General features: G+C 44.3%; 1 protein-coding gene across 3 annotated transcripts in view; it reads right to left on the bottom strand.

Annotated features, from left to right (window-relative positions):
- VRK1 (VRK serine/threonine kinase 1) overlaps positions 1 to 18566 on the bottom strand; it is a 125095-nt gene that overhangs the window by 67488 nt on the left and 39041 nt on the right. For all 3 annotated transcript variants that reach the window (XM_029597908.1, XM_029597909.1, XM_029597907.1), the window contains exons 4-7: positions 17557 to 17626; positions 13510 to 13597; positions 7674 to 7782; positions 3389 to 3481 (exon numbers count right to left, since the gene is read on the bottom strand). In XM_029597908.1, the coding sequence (XP_029453768.1) occupies positions 3389 to 3481; positions 7674 to 7782; positions 13510 to 13597; positions 17557 to 17626 (360 nt within the window). The remainder of the gene's footprint in view (positions 1 to 3388; positions 3482 to 7673; positions 7783 to 13509; positions 13598 to 17556; positions 17627 to 18566) is intronic.

Below are 18566 nucleotides of genomic sequence, written 5' to 3'. Positions count from 1 at the left end.
ACTTATTTCAATTAGTTACCTATCATTAAAATCATCTGATGTACCTGAAGATTGGAAGATGGCCAATGTAACCCCTATATTTAAAAAAGGGATCCAGGGGTGATCTGGGAAACTATAGACCGGTGAGAGCCTGACTTCAGTGCCAGGAAAAATTGTGGAAACTATTATAAAGAATAAAATCACAAAACATTTAAACAGATAAGATTAGATGGGACACAGCCAAAATGGATTTACCAAAGGGAAGTTTTGCCTCACAAATCTACATTTTTTTTTAAAGGGGTGAATAAACATGTGGACAAAGGTGAACTGGTAGATGTGGTGTATTTGGATTTTCAGAAGGCGTTCGACAAAGTCCCGCAGGAGAGGCTTCTAAGAAAACTAGAGAGTCATAGTATGGAGGTGATGTCCTTTTGTGGATTGCAAGTTGGTTAGAAAACAAAACAGAGTAGGATTAAATGGTCAGGTTTCACAGTGGAAAAAGCTAAATAGTAGAGTGCCTCAGGGATTTGTACTCTGACTGGTGCTTTTTAATATATTTAAAAATTATCTGGAAAGGGGTACAATGAGTGAGGTGATCAAATTTGCAGTTGACACAAAATTATGCAGAGTAGTTAAATCTCAAGCGGATTGTGATGAATTGCAGGAGGACTTTGTGAGACTGGAAGATTGGGCATCCAAATGGCAGATGAAATTTAACATGGACAAGTACAAGGTGATGCATATAGGGAAAAATAACCCTTGCATGGTTAGGTTCTGTCTTAGGAGTTACCAACCAGGAAACAGATCTAGGCGTCATAGTGGATAATACATTGAAATAGTCAGCTCAGTGTGCTGCAGCAGTCAAAAAAGCAAACAATGTTAGGAATTATTAGGAAGGGATTGGAAAATAAAGCAGATGATGTTATATTGCCTCATGGTGAGACCGCACCTTGAATACTGGGTGCAGTTCTGGTCACCGCATCTCAAAAAGGATATTGCTGCACTGGAAAGCGTGCAGAGAAGGGCGACCAAAATGATAGAGGGCAATGAACGGCTGCCCTATGAGGAAAGGCTAAAGAAGTTAGGGCTGTTCAGTTTGGAGAAGAGACAACTGAGGGGGGGGGGGGGGGGCGGGATATGATAGAGGTCTACAAAATCATGAAAGGACTTGAACAAGTTAACGTAAATCGGTTATTTACTCTCTCAGATAATAGAAGGACTAGGGGGCACTCCATGAAGTTAGCAAGTAGCTCATTTGAAACAAATCAAAGAAAATTATTTTTCACTCCATGCATATAGTTAAGCTCTGGAATTCATTGCCAGAGGATGTGGTTACAGCAGTTAGTGTAACTGGGTTTAAAAAAAGGTTTGAATAAGTTCCTAGAGGAAAAATCCATAAACTGCTATTACGGTAATTAATAAGCAATAGTAGCTTGTGATTTATCTAATGTTTGGGTATTTGCCAGGTACTTGTGACTTGGACTGGCCACTGTTGGACACAGGCTACTGGGCTTGACAGACCCTTGGTCTAACCCAGTATGGCATATCTTGGGTAAAAGCAGCCCTGCTGATGACTTCCTCTTAGGCTCGACACACATAAGAACATAAGGGCATAAGCACACAAGGGTATATCCCAAAGATTATTGGCCAATTCCCCAAATTTCAGGCTGCAGAGAATAGCCTTGTGTTTCTTACTTCGGCCCCTCCCCTCCCAAGCGGCATGCAAGGAACTGGATGGTATGTGGGGGTGCGAGTGAGCCTGGAGTAGACAGAGCACAGTGCAAGCCCTCCCTAATCCAGCCCCTTCTTGTTTCCCCCTGTCTGCAGGAACAGGAATGGTTGGTGGCGGGGGAATGAAATTGGAGTGGATAGCAGAAAAAGAAGAATAATTCAGATTTTGTCTGCATATTTCTAATTTGTGATCCCTTGTTCTGTATTTGATGAGGTCGGTTTGTGTTCTAGATGGTGATAAAGGAGAAATATTCTGCGTAGGGATCTGTAGCAGCCCAACTTGATCTGTTTTCACACCCGAAGATGTTTTGGGGTTTTAGGGCCAAGTGGAAAAAAGTATATCCTGGTGGGCAAGTCTGGGCCAAGGAAAGAGAACCCCGTCCCAAAGCCATGTTTCCATGATATGCAGGATGTGACGCTCATAAGACTTAAATAAAACGATACAGCTAGATGATACAGTGAACAGACATAATTAAAATGTATTCTTATCAGACAGATGAAATCCCATTAAGTTTGAATGAATGTCACCCCATTAGCATTACTCTCAGTTTTTAGATGAAAAATGTTTTTCTATCAAAATCTGGATGTGAATTTAATCTACCCCAGGAGCTTAAGAGCCTCACAAATTAATGCTTTGCATCATCTTAAAGCTATGAGTCCTGGATATACACTGGACTTCAAAACTAAGTTCATGTTAACAGAGACTCATCCAGTCCTGGTTCTTGTTCTTGCCTTGGCACTCTGTCTCCACTATGCAACACACAACGGGAGGGGAAGCTGATCAAAACATAACCGGGACCTAGGCTGCAAACTGCACTGGAAAAAAAGGCAAAAAACGGCTTGGCATACAAGCTAAATGTAATGGTACACAAATTTAAGTACTCATTTTCACAGAAGCATATACCCACCAGTCCCAAGCCTTACAAGGCAGCTGACAAAAAGGAAGCAGCTTAGGTGCCTTAATAGGAGGGAAAAAAAAGTATTCTAAAAGTACAGAAGAGATTAAGTTATTCAACATTTGTATGCCATCCAGAAATCTGTCAATTAGCTAAAAGAAAAAGTTTGCAGTGCAACCCAAATGCACAAATGTTGAACAGTGGCGTGTCCTACTGTAGACAGTTCTTACATGGAATCTGTGGGAAAAAAAAAAGTTACCACCACCCCCCAGTTAGGAAGGATATCTTTTATCCAATTTCTTTTGGAAAACAGAGACAAGATTACAGAAGCAAAAATCTTGCACCTTCTGCAACCTCTAGAAAGGAATTTATACAGAAAAGCAGCATTTATCCAGAATGGTTAAGGTAACGACCATTCAAAGTAATGGAGTTTTTCAAATAATGGACCATACAATGCCAACCAATTTTCAGATAATCTAGGTTTTTCCAGATAATAGATTATGGCCTGAAGACCAAGATTTTTTTCTGGTTAAAGAGCTTCCAGTTAGATATTAGGATAAATGGTGCTTTATCATACAGATAAACAAAACTAAAAACTAATATACAAAGTACAACTTAATTATCAGATACTTTTTGCAAATGTTTTTGCTTACACAGTATTGTCTGTGGAATTTTAGTTATCCTTGGGCAAAAAACTGCATGCAATTTTGAAACAGCATAATGGACTTATGGTTTTTTTTGCATTTTTCTGGCCCACTCTTTCCAAAATACAAAAATGCTACCTGATCTGGGTCCTTGTAGCTGAGGAGGAGGTTGGAAGCTTTGATGTCTCCATGCACATATTCATGCTCATGGACATACTCCAAAATGTCAAGCTATGGCATGAGAAAAACAACACAAAAGAAATTATTTACTGCAAGAGCAACAAACCAGAGGTTAAGGAAAAAGCATTCTTTACTCCCAGCAGGGAGTAATCACAAAACATTTTGCCTACAAAACGGAGTCGCACCTACAGCACTAAATTTCAAGAGTAAATTGGACAAGGTGTTAGATAAAAAGGGAATCCTAACCAGACTCTGGAGAAAAGTGCTAATTACATTGTTTGGGAGGAGGGGGGGGGGGGGGGGGGGGGGAAGTGCAGAGAACAGGAAATATTATTCCCATCCCCTCCACTGCTGAATTGGCTACTGATGCATCTTTTTCCTCTGAACTAGATTGTACAGATATAGTTATAATATTAAAAGATTAGACCTGATGAACTCTGGTCTTCCTTCCTGGGGAGTTTGGAGCAGGCCTAGTGTGCTGCGAACAGAGACCATCCCGCCCGCAGTGAAAGCAGCAGCAGAACCGGCGTGAAGAGCATGCAGGACCCAAAAGCCACAAGCAGAGACCATCCTGCTCACGGCAAAGATGAAGCAGACCCCAGTGAGCGAGAGAGGGAGAGAGAGAGACTGGATGAGGGGCAGGACTGAGAGAGGGGTCAAACTCTGGGAGGAGAGCTAAAGTGGAAGGGGGAGAGAGAGTGGAGGGTGGAGGAGTTGGGGACCTGAGAAGGCAAAGTGAAAGGAGATTGGCCAGGGGAGTAGTGAGAGATACTCTTACAATGTACTTCTAGGGAAATTCTGCTCAAAATATTGAACTCTGCACTTAAGTAATAACTTTTTTCTGTATTACATTTTAAATTAAAGACTGTCATGTACATTGTGTTATTCTGACCAATATAAAGAATGCAGAATTTAATTTTTTTTGCACAGAATTCCCCCAAGAGTAAGCCTAACCAACAAACAGGGCAGAACCTAATTACAAATAGCAAAAGGAATCCAATCCTAATGGTGGCCTTTTCATACACACGTTAGGATGCAACTAGCCTGTGAAATAAACATAAGAACATAAGAAAATGCCATACTGGGTCAGACCAAGGGTCCATCAAGCCCAGCATCCTGTTTCCAACAGTGGCCAATCCAGGCCATAAGAACCTGGCAAGTACCCAAAAACTAAGTCTATTCCATGTAACCATTGCTAATGGCAGTGGCTATTCTCTAAGTGAACTTAATAGCAGGTAATGGACTTCTCCTCCAAGAACTTATCCAATCCTTTTTTAAACACAGCTATACTAACTGCACGAACCACATTCTCTGGCAACAAATTCCAGAGTTTAATTGTGCGTTGAGTAAAAAAGAACTTTCTCCGATTAGTTTTAAATGTGCCCCATACTAACTTCATGGAGTGTCCCCTAGTCCTTCTACTATCCGAAAGAGTAAATAACCGATTCACATCTACCCGTTCTAGACCTCTCATGATTTTAAACACCTCTATCATATCCCCCCTCAGTCGTCTCTTCTCCAAGCTGAAAAGTCCTAACCTCTTTAGTCTTTCCTCATAGGGGAGTTGTTCCATTCCCCTTATCATTTTGGTAGCCCTTCTCTGTACCTTCTCCATCGCAATTATATCTTTTTTGAGATGCGGCGACCAGAATTGTACACAGTATTCAAGGTGCGGTCTCACCATGGAGCGATACAGAGGCATTATGACATTTTCCGTTTTATTCATCATTCCTTTTCTAATAATTCCCAACATTCTGTTTGCTTTTTTGACTGCCGCAGCACACTGAACCGACGATTTCAATGTGTTATCCACTATGACACCTAGATCTCTTTCTTGGGTTGTAGCACCTAATATGGAACCCAACATTGTGTAACTATAGCATGGGTTATTTTTCCCTATATGCATCACCTTGCACTTATCCACATTAAATTTCATCTGCCATTTGGATGCCCAATTTTCCAGTCTCACAAGGTCTTCCTGCAATTTATCACAATCTGCTTGTGATTTAACTATTCTGCACAATTTTGTGTCATCTGCAAATTTGATTATCTCACTCGTCGTATTTCTTTCCAGATCATTTATAAATATATTGAATAGTAAGGGTCCCAACACAGAACCCTGAGGCACTCCACTGTCCACTCCCTTCCACTGAGAAAATTGCCCATTTAATCCTACTCTGTTTCCTGTCTTTTAGCCAGTTTGCAATCCACGAAAGGACATCGCCACCTATCCCATGACTTTTTACTTTTCCTAGAAGCCTCTCATGAGGAACTTTGTCAAACGCCTTCTGAAAATCCAAGTATACTATATCTACCGGTTCACCTTTATCCACATGTTTATTAACTCCTTCAAAAAAGTGAAGCAGATTTGTGAGGCAAGACTTGCCCTGGGTAAAGCCATGCTGACTTTGTTCCATTAAACCATGTCTTTCTATATGTTCTGTGATTTTGATGTTTAGAACACTTTCCACTATTTTTCCTGGCACTGAAGTCAGGCTAACCGGTCTGTAGTTTCCCGGATCGCCCCTGGAGCCCTTTTTAAATATTGGGGTTACATTTGCTATCCTCCAGTCTTCAGGTACAATGGATGATTTTAATGATAAGTTACAAATTTTTACTAATAGGTCTGAAATTTCATTTTTTAGTTCCTTCAGAACTCTGGGGTGTATACCATCCGGTCCAGGTGATTTACTACTCTTCAGTTTGTCAATCAGGCCTACCACATCTTCTAGGTTCACCGTGATTTGATTCAGTCCATCTGAATCATTACCCATGAAAACCTTCTCCATTACGGGTACCTCCCCAACATCCTCTTCAGTAAACACCGAAGCAAAGAAATCATTTAATCTTTCCGCGATGGCCTTATCTTCTCTAAGTGCCCCTTTAACCCCTCGATCATCTAACGGTCCAACTGACTCCCTCACAGGCTTTCTGCTTCGGATATATTTTAAAAAGTTTTTACTGTGAGTTTTTGCCTCTACAGCCAACTTCTTTTCAAATTCTCTCTTAGCCTGTCTTATCAATGTCTTACATTTAACTTGCCAATGTTTATGCTTTATCCTATTTTCTTCTGTTGGATCCTTCTTCCAATTTTTGAATGAAGATCTTTTGGCTAAAATAGCTTCTTTCACCTCCCCTTTTAACCATGCCGGTAATCGTTTTGCCTTCTTTCCACCTTTCTTAATGTGTGGAATACATCTGGACTGTGCTTCTAGAATGGTATTTTTTAACAATGACCACGCCTCTTGGACATTTTTTACTTTTGTAGCTGCTCCTTTCAGTTTTTTTCTAACAATTTTTCTCATTTTATCAAAGTTTCCCTTTTGAAAGTTTATCACGAGAGCCTTGGATTTGCACACTGTTCCTTTTCCAGTCATTAAATCAAATTTGATCATATTATGATCACTATTGCCAAGTGGCCCCACCACCGTTACCTCTCTCACCAAGTCCTGTGCTCCACTGAGAATTAGATCTAAAATTGCTCCCTCTCTCGTCGGTTCCTGAACCAATTGCTCCATAAAGCTATCATTTATTCCATCCAGGAACGTTATCTCTCTAGCGTGACCCGATGATACATTTACCCAGTCAATATTGGGGTAATTGAAGTCTCCCATTATTACTGCACTACCAATTTGGTTAGCTTCCCTAATTTCTCTTAGCATTTCACTGTCCATCTCACCATCTTGACCAGGTGGACGGTAGTATACTCCTATCACTGTAGTCTTCCCTGATACAAAAGAGACTTGCTATAAAACTGTGGAGGGGGGGGGGGGGATTCTTTTAAATTGTTTTTTAAAGTTGTTGTGAACTCATGTTTCCTGAAAAACACAGCCAGGAAACTAACATACAAACAGGGCTAGAAAAAAAAGCAGGCACTGGGCTGCCTAAACTTCAGTGCCTGGTGCCATTCTGAGACTACCATGCCGAAACCACTGAGGAGAGACACCGGATGGAGGAGGGGGGAGAAGCTGAGAGGAGGAAGGAAGGAGAAAAGCAAAGAAGAGCAAAAAAGTACAACACAAAAAAAAAAAGACATCCGAAGCAGCAAAACCCTGAACAGAGCAAAAAGGGTCCATTTTCCCTGGCTCCCAAGTAGTCTAAATTTTCTATCCCTGCACACACACATACATTTTTTTACACTTTAAACAGCTTAAATTTATACCCCTGTGCCCTGTTAAGAGCATACCACAGAGTAAACGCACTTTAAATAAAATTACTTTCAGGAAGGGAGACAGCAACTTACCAGCCGCAAGCTGAGCTGCAAGACCGTTTTGTATGTAAACCGTTTGCCGTTCTCTTCATAAATCTTATGAAGATCTTTTCCAAACCGATCCATTACCATAAACCTGTAACTACAGAGGGCAAAAAACAGAAACACAACGTCACACATATTCCACATTTTACTTAGAGCATCCACCTTTAACCTTTGTGGTAAGCGTCCCCAGCAAGATTGCAGCAACTACGAAGGACAATTGAAAATAAATTTCCTTAAGTGAAAGTGATGGTGCTCATTCCTGCTGTGGGACCAAGAGATGGATTGTTTTCCATCAGGATAAAAGATTTAAAAAAACAAAAAAAAAAAAAAGTCAAGTCAGCATGCTATTCTCTTCTTGATTTGCCATGCAACATTATCTTGTCCACCTGCTTCTGTGACAAACGGGCTGATTCAGTAAAGTCCGCGGGAGGGCGGGCGAACGTCCACTCGCCTGTGCGCGCGATACAGTATTTAAATGAGGCCCAGTGGTAGAAACTGGCAAAAGGAGGCGCTAGGGACACTAGCGCCTCCTTTTTGACAGGAGTGGCAGCTGTCAGCTGGTTTGACAGGCGACGCTCAATTTTGCCGGCGTCTGTTCTCGAGCCCGCTGACAGCCACGGGCTTGGACGCCGGCAATATTGAGCGTCTGGTTTTTGACCAGACAGCCGCGGGCAGACTTCAAATTTTTTTTTTCTTTACTTTTCGGGACCTCCGACTTAATAATCGCCATGATATTAAGTTGGAGGGTGCACAGAAAAGCAGCTTTTACTGCTTTTCTGTGCACTTTCCCGGTGCCCGAAGAAATTAGTGCCTACCTTTGAGTAGGCACTAATTTCTGAAAGTAAAATGTGCGGCTTGGCTGCACATTTTACTTTCTGAATCGCACGCGAATACCTAATAGTGCCCTCAACATGCATTTGCATGTTGAGGGCACTATTAGGTTCAGCGGGTTGGACGTGCGTTTTCCGCCCCTTACTGTATCGGCCCGAAAGTAATGAAATGAAGTGTTTCTAACGCAAGTGGGTTCATAACCATTTTTTGCACTTTGTAAGAACAGATTTGGTGGGGGTGGAAAAGCAGCACTGGGAGGGGAAGAGGACACAAGAGAACCCACACACACACACACAAAATAAAGTCTGTTCATGGCATCTGCCCCACTGGCATGGAAAGGGCATTGCACATACCTGGAAATCAGACACAACTACCTTACGTGCTTGGCACATCAGGCCTGGGATGTGCCACTAAAGACTTACCTTAGGCTTTGCCCATCAGTACTAAGGCCTCCGGATGCATTTCCCTCACCTCCAGTAGCTAGCAGAACCCCTTACTGTCATGCCAGGTAAGCTTGTGCAAAACTGGAATGGAAGCCCTCTGCACCCTTGTCAGTTAGAAGGCAGAGTCTGGGAGAAATACCCAGGCACAAACAATTCTAACATCTATTCACACCTTCAAAGCACAGAATAATTAGAGGAGCTCCCTTACAGGACCATTTGAAATTAACAAAAACGTCTTGGAAAGTGCTATAAAGGCTCCCGCACTGAACACTGGAGATTTGGAAGAAATGTGCTGTGGGAGAAGTCAGGATGTCACGGGGCCAGTTCTTCACAAGTTACCCACATTCAGGCAGGAAGCAAAGGAGGATATGAACCGTTTACAAAACAATATTAAACAAAAAAATATTTATTTTTTTTGTTCGATGGAAACCGATGTGATGTTTTCTTAACGAATGTCGGTATACAAAAAACGTTAAATAAATATATTTATTTTAAAACCCCACCTCCCAAAAGTGTGTTTCCCTGATGTTCCTGTTTTTATACGAAAGGAAGACCCAAACAGATAAGAGGCACCTGAAAATACAGACGCAAAGCAGAGTGGCTTACCTGTAACAGGTGTTCTCCGAGGACAGCAGGATGTTAGTCCTCACATATGGGTGACATCAGATATGGAGCCTGATGCAGAAAACCTATCAAAGTTTCTAGAAACTGACTAGGCACACTGAGCATGCTCAGCATGCCCTACACCACACGTCCAGGCAGGATCCCTCTTCAGTCTCGTAATATTGTTTTATTTTTTTATAATAATTATAACAAAAAAAAAAAAAAATAGGAGAAACCCAACTCTGCAGGGTGGCAGGTGGGTTTTGTGAGGACTAACATCCTGCTGTCCTCGGAGAACACCTGTTACAGGTAAGCATCTCTGCTTTCTCCAAGGGCAAGCAGGATGGCAGTCCTCGCACATGGGTGAATCCCTAGCTACAGGCTGCTCCCCAACACAAAAGGAGGCCAACAGACATCTAACCAGGTGCCAACAGGCACAACACCACCGGTGCTGTTGGTAACAGAGAAGGCAACAACCTGAACCCAAACGGGCCCGAGGTTGGGAGAGTTAGTTCTACATCTCGAACAAGTTCCCGGGGACAGACTGGCCAATCCTTAGGCCAGTCTGTCCCGGGGAACAGACTGGCCAATCTGGTTAGGGATGGCTGTCATGTCAGCCATCCCTAACCAGACAGTAATGGGATGTAAAGGTGCTGCGAAAACTCCACATCACAGCTTTGCAGATCTCCACCATGAGACCTGCTCACAAGTGGGCCACAGTTGCAGCCATGGCTCGGATAGAATGAGCCTTGACATGACCCCCAAGATGCAGACTCGCCTGGGCATAACAGGAGATGCAATTTGCTAGCCAATTGGATAATGTCTGTTTAGCAATGGTAACGGCAACAGCCAACCTATTCCTATCAAAAGAAATGAGAAGTTGGGTGGACCGTATGGGCTTCTGTCTGCTTCAGGTAAAAAGCTAAGACTCGCTTGCAGTCCAAACCCTGCAGTACTCGTTCGCCTTGGTGCAAATGGGGCCTGGGAAAGAAAATTGGCAGGACGATTGACTGGTTAAGATGGAAATCAGTCACCACCTTAGGTAGGAACTTCGGGTGCGTACGCAAGACCACCTAGTCATGAAAGAACTTATCCACCTTATACTAAGTCACTAAGGCCAAGAGCTCGCTGACCACCACCAAAATATGACCTTCCAGGTCAGGTTCTTCAGGTCACAGCTGTGCAGTGGCTCAAAAGGAGCTTTCATCATTTGAGCCAATAACGGAAATTTAATATTAACCTAATATACTAGAAATATATGGCTCTCAAACTCCTTCCTTGATTTCAAGCAAAGTAGTCAAACAATTTTTGAGAAGGGCAGGAGAATGGATCTAGGGCCTTCTGTTCACACCACACGGAAAACCTCCTCCACTTCAGTCCGTAGGACTTTCTAGTGGAAGGCTTTCTGGAAGCACAAGGACTAGAGACATCCTCAGAAGGATCAAAAGGTTGCAGGATTAACTTCTCAACATCCAAGCTGTGAGTGACAAAGCCTGGAGGTTGAGATGCTGCAGCCTGCCCTGATCTTGCGTGATGAGATCTGGGGAAGATTCCAGACTAATCAGTTTCCGGATGGACAACTCCCACAGGAGTAGAAACCAGATCTGTCTTGGCCAATGAGGGGCTATGAGGATCATAGTCCCTCTGTCCTCGCAAAGCTTCAAGAGAGAGTCTTCACCACTAAGGGAATCTAAGGATACACATACAGAAGACCCCTGCCCCAATGACGGGCAAGGGTGTCAGAGGCTGGTTTGCCTTCTGACCTGGACAGGGAGCAAAACAGAGGCACTTTCTAGTTGCAGGGGGACACAAACAGATCTATGTTTGGGCTTCCCCAGAAGTGGAAAATCCAATTCGCTACCCCCTGGTCTAGGGATCTGAAGGCTCTGCTCATCCTGTCCGCCATCATGTGCTCCATTCCAGCCAGGTACATGGCCCTGAGCACCATCCTTTGGGCCAGGGTGCAGGACCAGATCTGGACTGCTTCCTGACACAGGAGATATGAATCCATGCCTCCCTGCTTGTTGATTGGTTGTCTGTCTGGATCAGGACAATTTTGTTGGCTAGCCGATCTCTGAAAGCCCATAGTGTGTACTTGATTGCCCGAAGCTCCAGAAAGTTGTTTTGATAAGAATATTCCTGAGCAGACCACAGTCCCCTGGGTGCAGAGCCCATCTAGCTCCCCACCACAGGGTAGATGCGTCCGTGGTTAGTACAATTTGAGTAGGGAGACTCCAAAAGGAAATCCCCCATTCCAGATTAGAGAATACCCGCCACCAGAACAAAAAGAGTCCCAGAGAGAAGGGGTGACTTGGATGCAATCCTGGAGGCTCCGAGTGGCTTGGTACCTTTGCAGCCTCAGAGTCCATTGGGCTTTGTGCATGTGTAAGCGTGCAAAGGAAGTGACATGAACAGTCACAGCCAAGTGGCCCAAGCCTCAACATGTACCAAGTTGATATCTGCTGTCTCTGTTGCACCTCTGTCGCAATGGTCGCCAACTGAGTTGGTAAGGCACAGATGAGCACACCTTCTCCAGAAGCAGTTACGAGCACAGAAGCATTGGGTCCAGTGCTGTGGGACCGAAGCATTGCAGCGCCTGCTTCACTGCTAGCTGGACTCGACACTCCAGCTCCTCCTCAAAATGTTGCCGATGCTAACACAGACTGGGAGGAAGGAGTGATGACCAGATCTTCCCTCTGACCCACTAAGACCAGTGGAGACAGTTGTGAATCCCAGGCATTGATGGAGGTTTGGCACTCCTTGCCACGGGGTTGCTTCAGGGGCATTGTAGCAAAAGCCAGTGCATCCCCGTGCCCAGCACTGTGCAATGATTACCAACATCGATGCTTCTTGGTCTTCCCATAATGCTCGGCCTGGTCTTTCCCAGGTGCCAAGGTAGAAGACGATGAACCAGATGTTTATCTCCTCCAGGCCAAGGACAACTGTTGGTCTCCAGCACCCCTATCCACCAGCGACCTCAGTCACAATGTCTATGACTTGGTATCCCATCTATGCAGCTCAGAGGTCCTCCTAAGCCGATGCCGCTGGCTCAGACTTCTTCGACCTGAAGAGGTTGTCCATCTTGTCGAGTCGAAGCAGATGTCCCTATGGGGTCATCTAGGCACACAAGCGGCAACCCCGGACATCCTGCGATGCACCCAGGCAGAGGATGCAAGTCTCATGAGGGTCGGTGGTGATAGACATGGTCCTTGGGCACTGGATGCATCGGTGGAAGCCAGCCATGGCCAAGATGGGGCGAACCAAACGGGGAAAATACGGAACAATGGTAGTGGGCATCGATGGAAAAACAGGCACCGCCACCATGGGGGGGAACTGACTGTGAAAGGAAACTTACCCAAATGCCAAAAACAGTGACTGGGGACACGACAGGGAGGTACCAAGAGGGACTGGTGACTGACTTTCAAAGAGAGCAAAAACTGCAAAAAGTTTTCCAAGAGGCAAAAAGCCAAAATGTTTTAGAGCTCAATCCAACCACAATGCTGACAGCTCTGCGGGGGGGGGGGGGGGGGGGGGGGGGGGGGAAGAGACTGAAGGACCCCCGCGAGGACGCATGTTATAGAACATGCTGGGCATGCTCAGTGTGCCAGTCAAAGTTTCTAAACACTTTGATATAAAAGTTTTCCGCATCAGGCTCCATCTGATGTCACCCATGTTTTGAGGGCTAGCATCCTGCTTGTCCTCTAAGAACCTAGTTTGTAAAAAGTGATTTTTATTTTCAAAGGATAGATAGAATCATAACATAGCACTACTCTCCTACAGTCTAATAGGTTAATTACCAAGTTTAAAGCTTTGTCCTCTGATTATGAACCATCTCACTGAAAAAACCCTTAAACAAAAACAAAACTCAACCCTGAGCAAGAACAGGACTCAAAGCTGAAGCATGCACAGTCTGCTGTTGCCTTTGAAAAACAAACAGTCAGTTTTACCTGCTTCCATTTTTCACGTATATTCCAGAGCCCCAGTACCTGGGCACCCCTAGGTACTTCAGATTCTGGGAGCAGATCCACTTCTGGACTATATGTTTAAAAAAAAAAAACAAAACAAACAAAGTTTGTGAATTCAAAAGCACCAAGTTTTACCACATGAGACTAAAACCACCATGCATATGTAGGACAGGAAACGGGACTGCTGCTTGCAGTGTGCAGAAAGCAACTGGCTACTGCATACTGCAGCTTACCAGTTAGTCTCTGCACCCAGCACTGTGCAGCCTCAGATTCTGCTTGGTGTAGCTAGGGATCAAGTCTTTAAAATAGTTTTATAACACGTTACAGCTAGAAAGGTTATTAAACTGATTTAATTTAAAAAAACAAAAACAAGAACACAACAACATGCCATAGAGGGATTTCAAATCAGCTTCATAATACTTGAGTTGAAATACACTTAGGAGGTCCCATCACAAGACAGACTAGTCACTCTGCAGATTTAGAGCATAATGTTCAAAGCTTTTCACCTGTGAAAAAGATCCATTAAAGGGAGAACATTTATTCTTACCTGATTATTTCTTTTCCTTGAGTCCAGCCAGACCAATCTAGATGCAGGGGTAACGACCATCAACCAGCAGATGAAGACAGAAACTAACTGGCTTGCTGACATCGCCCTTTATATGCTTCCGTGCTGACTTCACCCTGTCAGTATTTCTTATAAACTAAGGATACCACCATAATACTCCCTCCCCCCCCCCCCCCCAACTGGGGCTTCCCTAAGGGAGAACATAATCAGATAAAAATCCAAATGTTAATGTGTTAAAAAAAAAAAAAAAGCCTTAGAAACTTTAATTCTGAAATATTCTTCCTACAAATAGAACATTAGCATAAACCCATACGTTTGGCAGACTAGGGAATATTCTGGACTGGTCTGGCTGGATTCAAGGAAAGTAAATTATCAGGCAAGAATTCTCCATTTTCATCCATCCAGTCCAGTCATACAGATGTCCCTAAGCTGTGCCCCCCTATTGAGCAGGAATTGCCAAAACTGCTCTCAAAAACCTCCGAGCAAAAAGCAACATCCTCTCAGGCCTGGACAGCCAGACAATAATGCTTAGAGAATGAATGTAAGGAAGACTAGGTCACTGCCTTACAAATCTCCAATAAAGAAAGCAATCTATATTCTGCCCACAACATTGCTTGTGCGCTAGTGGAACGTGCCCTCAATCTCTTAGGAAAAACATTAAAACCGCTACATAGGCTGCTCCTGTTACTTCTTTCGTCCAGCGCGCCAACAAAGCCTTGTATTCTTCTCCTCCCTTTTTGGGACAAGCAAACAAATGAACAGACTGAGCTCTCAGGAGAGGCAAGCTCCCCCGGAAAGTACTCTAGTACTGCCATGGTGAAGCGGCTCCTTTCCCTGCATGATATCGCCTGGTTTCTCTGAACGTCTGCATGCTGGGGAAAGTCTTCCAGCTCCCCTTGGGCTTATCTTCTGGCAATTCATCAGACTTCAAGTCTCCAAAGCTCTTAACCATCTGCTTCAAAATGTTCTCCAAAAAGCAGCTTCCCTTCGAAAAGAAGATTTCCCAATTGAGATTTGGGCCACATATCCACTGCCCGGTTGCAGAGCCACAGAAGTCATCTGGCCAGCACTGCAGACGTTGCTAGCTGACACATGAAGCAAACCATAAAATGCATCTGCTCTAAAGGCCAAACCAGTTTCCAGGCACTTTTCCTCCTTTTCCAATACAGCATCCGACGACTCTGCCACTGGAATCTGTCATACGCAATGTAAACAGTCTTGAGCCAAGAAACTACTACAGACCGCTGCCCACATCTCCGAGGCTGACACCTCAGACATCTTTTTTAGATAAATCTCCATGTTCAGATCCTGGGAATTCCTAAGGGCCACAAAACCCTCCACTGGGATAATGGTCTTCTTTGTAACTGCAGATTCCAACAAATCTACCTTAAGCAACTTTAGAAGCTCCAATATGTCCTCCAGCAAAGGATAAAGCCTCGCCATGGCCCTGCCCACTTTCAGTCCATAAACAGAAGGAAAAGGCTTTGTAGGACCGCAGAGACCCTCTAATATGAGGGCCTCTCTATCATGTGCCTGCTCCACTGCAATCTTTTAATCCTAGCTCTGCTAGAACTTGTGAAGTGAGAGGTAAACTCCTCTCTCCTAAATAGAAGCACTACCTTAGGGTCACCACCCTCAGCCACTGGAATCTCCCCCTCTTCCAAGGGGTCTCTCTGTATCCTCATACCCTAGCCAGTGATCAGGAGGAACCTCCTCCATGTCCTCTTCTGAAGCTCCCAAATCAAAATTTAAATCCAGCTCAGGCTCCAGCTTCTTCTTTTTTTGGACGTACCACAGTGAGGTCCTGAAAGGTCCTCTTTGAGAGAAGCCCTTTCACCCCAATCCCCTTAACTAAGGTTGCCTTATACAGAGGCAAGACAAACTGTTAAAAAGGGCTCTTCAGAATCTGAATCCACAGAACTGCCCTCCTGTACTGGGGACTACAGGAGAGGATCAGCAGACAGGTCTCCCTTGATCCCCTGCAGCACGGACAAGGACACCAAAATGGCCCTGGTTCCTGCACTGCTGGGATCTCCAGCACTAACAGTCCCAGTGCCCTGGGATTGCCGGTTCCCCCCCCCCCCCCCCCCCTCGTGTCTTTCTAAGCTCCGCGGCCACAATAAGTGCTCCTGAACAGCCCTCTCCGTCACCTACACAACTAGCAAATGGCCCTATTTGCAATTTGCTCCTGCAGTCCCCGAAGGATATATATTGCTTCCTGCTCTCAGTAGAAGTGGCCACTCTCTCAGCAAGGTGCCACTACACAAAAGAAAACAAATTGGCAAATCTAAGCTTTCCTTCCTCCCTCTCACTACCGCTGAAAAATCAGTCCCCCAGTAGCCCACACCGCACACCCCCAATAGCCAGCTCTAGAAGCCTGTTGCCTTGCCCTTAGCCGGTTTCCCCTCGGCCTTGCCTGCTTTTTTTTTTTTTGTATAGTTCTTAAAAAGAAAGTACATTTCCCAAACCTAGGCAGGTAGGAAAAGAAAAAAAAACAAAATTACTTTCCTGCTTGAAGTCTTCTCAGTAGGGCAGGGATTGAGGGAACCAGAGCCATTTACTGTCAAATCCCCCTCCAGGACAGAGCACCTGCCAAAACAAGGGCCTCCCCCTACTCTACCAGGGGGATTGGTCCCAATCCAGGACCTAAAACCCTGGGAGCAATTTGGAAATCAACTCCAACTGCAGTTAAGACACCTCTACCATCTGGCGGAGACAAGACAGTGTGCCACCTGTATTCTATGTACCACAAGTACAGTAAAATCTTTCTTCCATCTCCATCCGCTGGTAGGGAATTAAAACCCAATCGTCTGGGCTGGTCTAGGGGACGATAAGGAAATGATGTTACATACTATTACCCGCATATTGTCTCTGCACTCTTTTGTACTCTCTCTGTTGGAGTCTGCTAATTTAAATGTTTTTTAAAAAAATGAATTCTTTGCAATACTGGCAACCAGTGCAATTCCCACAATATTTGAGTACATGGCTCTCAGTATGGCCTAACTCATGACTTTTGCCGCATTTTGGACCAGCAGTAAAACCCTGATTAACACCTTTGGCAGGCCCAAAAACAAAGAATGGAAATAATCTAACCTACTTGATATCAATGCTTGGCTCACTAGATCCTGAAATCAGAAATAGATAGGAGTTTTCAAGTGGTCTAAGCCTTCAGTCTGAAGAATGTGGCCTTCGCTACCACTTTAACTTGAGCTGTCATCCTCTATTTTGAGTCCAGAAGCATACCAAGATACCTCCATTCACCTAACAAAAGGCAGTTCTTTACCTTCCTGGTCCTTTTGGTGTGTATACAAATGGAAGCATATTATTCCAAGATGTGCTTCATTTCAATCTGAGGCACAAGATGTGCCTTTTCTTACAAGCCTCAGACCGACATTGGTGACTATGCCAGAGCTCTCCTTAATGAGGATGACCACATTATTCTCAGGCAACATACACACACTTACTTTGATCAGGTTTGGCTGCTCGCATGTAGAACTTCAGCTCCGTAAAGAGTGGGCCATTATCACTGGGCTCCTGGGGAACGAGGGAAAGAGAGAGGGGAAAAAGAAGACACTGAACAGGAATTACTTGACGTGACCTAAATCAGACATGCTGTGCAGCATCACCTTATCCCTACTGTCCCCCATCCTTTCCAAACACTTGACCATGCCCAACACATTCTGCAAAAAAAAGCAAGGGCATTGAACGTACAGACCACCACATTTTATTTTCCTGGTCTTTAAATTTGTGGTAGTAGTTTTTAAAATATTGGACAGCTCATTCAAAAATGATAGTGAAGTTAAAAAAGGTATAGTCCTGTAACTCAAGCTCTTTACTTTTAAGCAACACAAAACACCACCAATATAGTCAAATGCTTAAACCCTACAGATGCGCTCCATGAAGGTGCAAAACGTGTGGCATGAAATATTTTAACACAAAATTTGCCTTAAAAAAACCAAAAAAACACAGACTTAAAATGTTATCACTGGAGATTTAAAAAAAACAAAAAACAATGAAAAGATGCAGTAAAGCCACTACAATACATCATGTTACTGCAGTATTAGAATGAAACCAAAGGGGATCCTGCCAGAAGAGAAGCAAAGGGCAGGCCTAAGGAGCTCTGCTCTAAGGCTGTTGCTGGCTGATCCCGTGCTGAGAATAGAGGAAGGAAGCAGCCTACACCCATGAGGAGGAGGAGGAGGAGAGTGCAGCTAACTGCTGCTTTGAAAGTCCAAAGAAGCATGGAGATAGCAAGAGCAGCAGGGCCGACTGCCTCTGGGAAGAGCCTGGGAGCCATGCTGCTGCTGCCGGCACCTTCATTAGCCACTGCTCCCCACAGCCAGAGAGGATGGCACACGCGGGGATAACCGTGAGAGAGTTAGTTTCTGGGCGCTGGTGCATGTGCTCCGGTAATCTATGCTCCTAGACAGCATCTTCCTTTGCATTTGTGTAAAATATGCAACATCCGGAAAAC

The sequence above is a fragment of the Rhinatrema bivittatum genome, chromosome 4 (genome assembly GCF_901001135.1).
Source record: "Rhinatrema bivittatum chromosome 4, aRhiBiv1.1, whole genome shotgun sequence".
Lineage (NCBI taxonomy): Eukaryota > Metazoa > Chordata > Amphibia > Gymnophiona > Rhinatrematidae > Rhinatrema > Rhinatrema bivittatum.
Note: the sequence above shows the minus strand (reverse complement) of the source record. Positions and strands in the feature narration are given on the sequence as shown.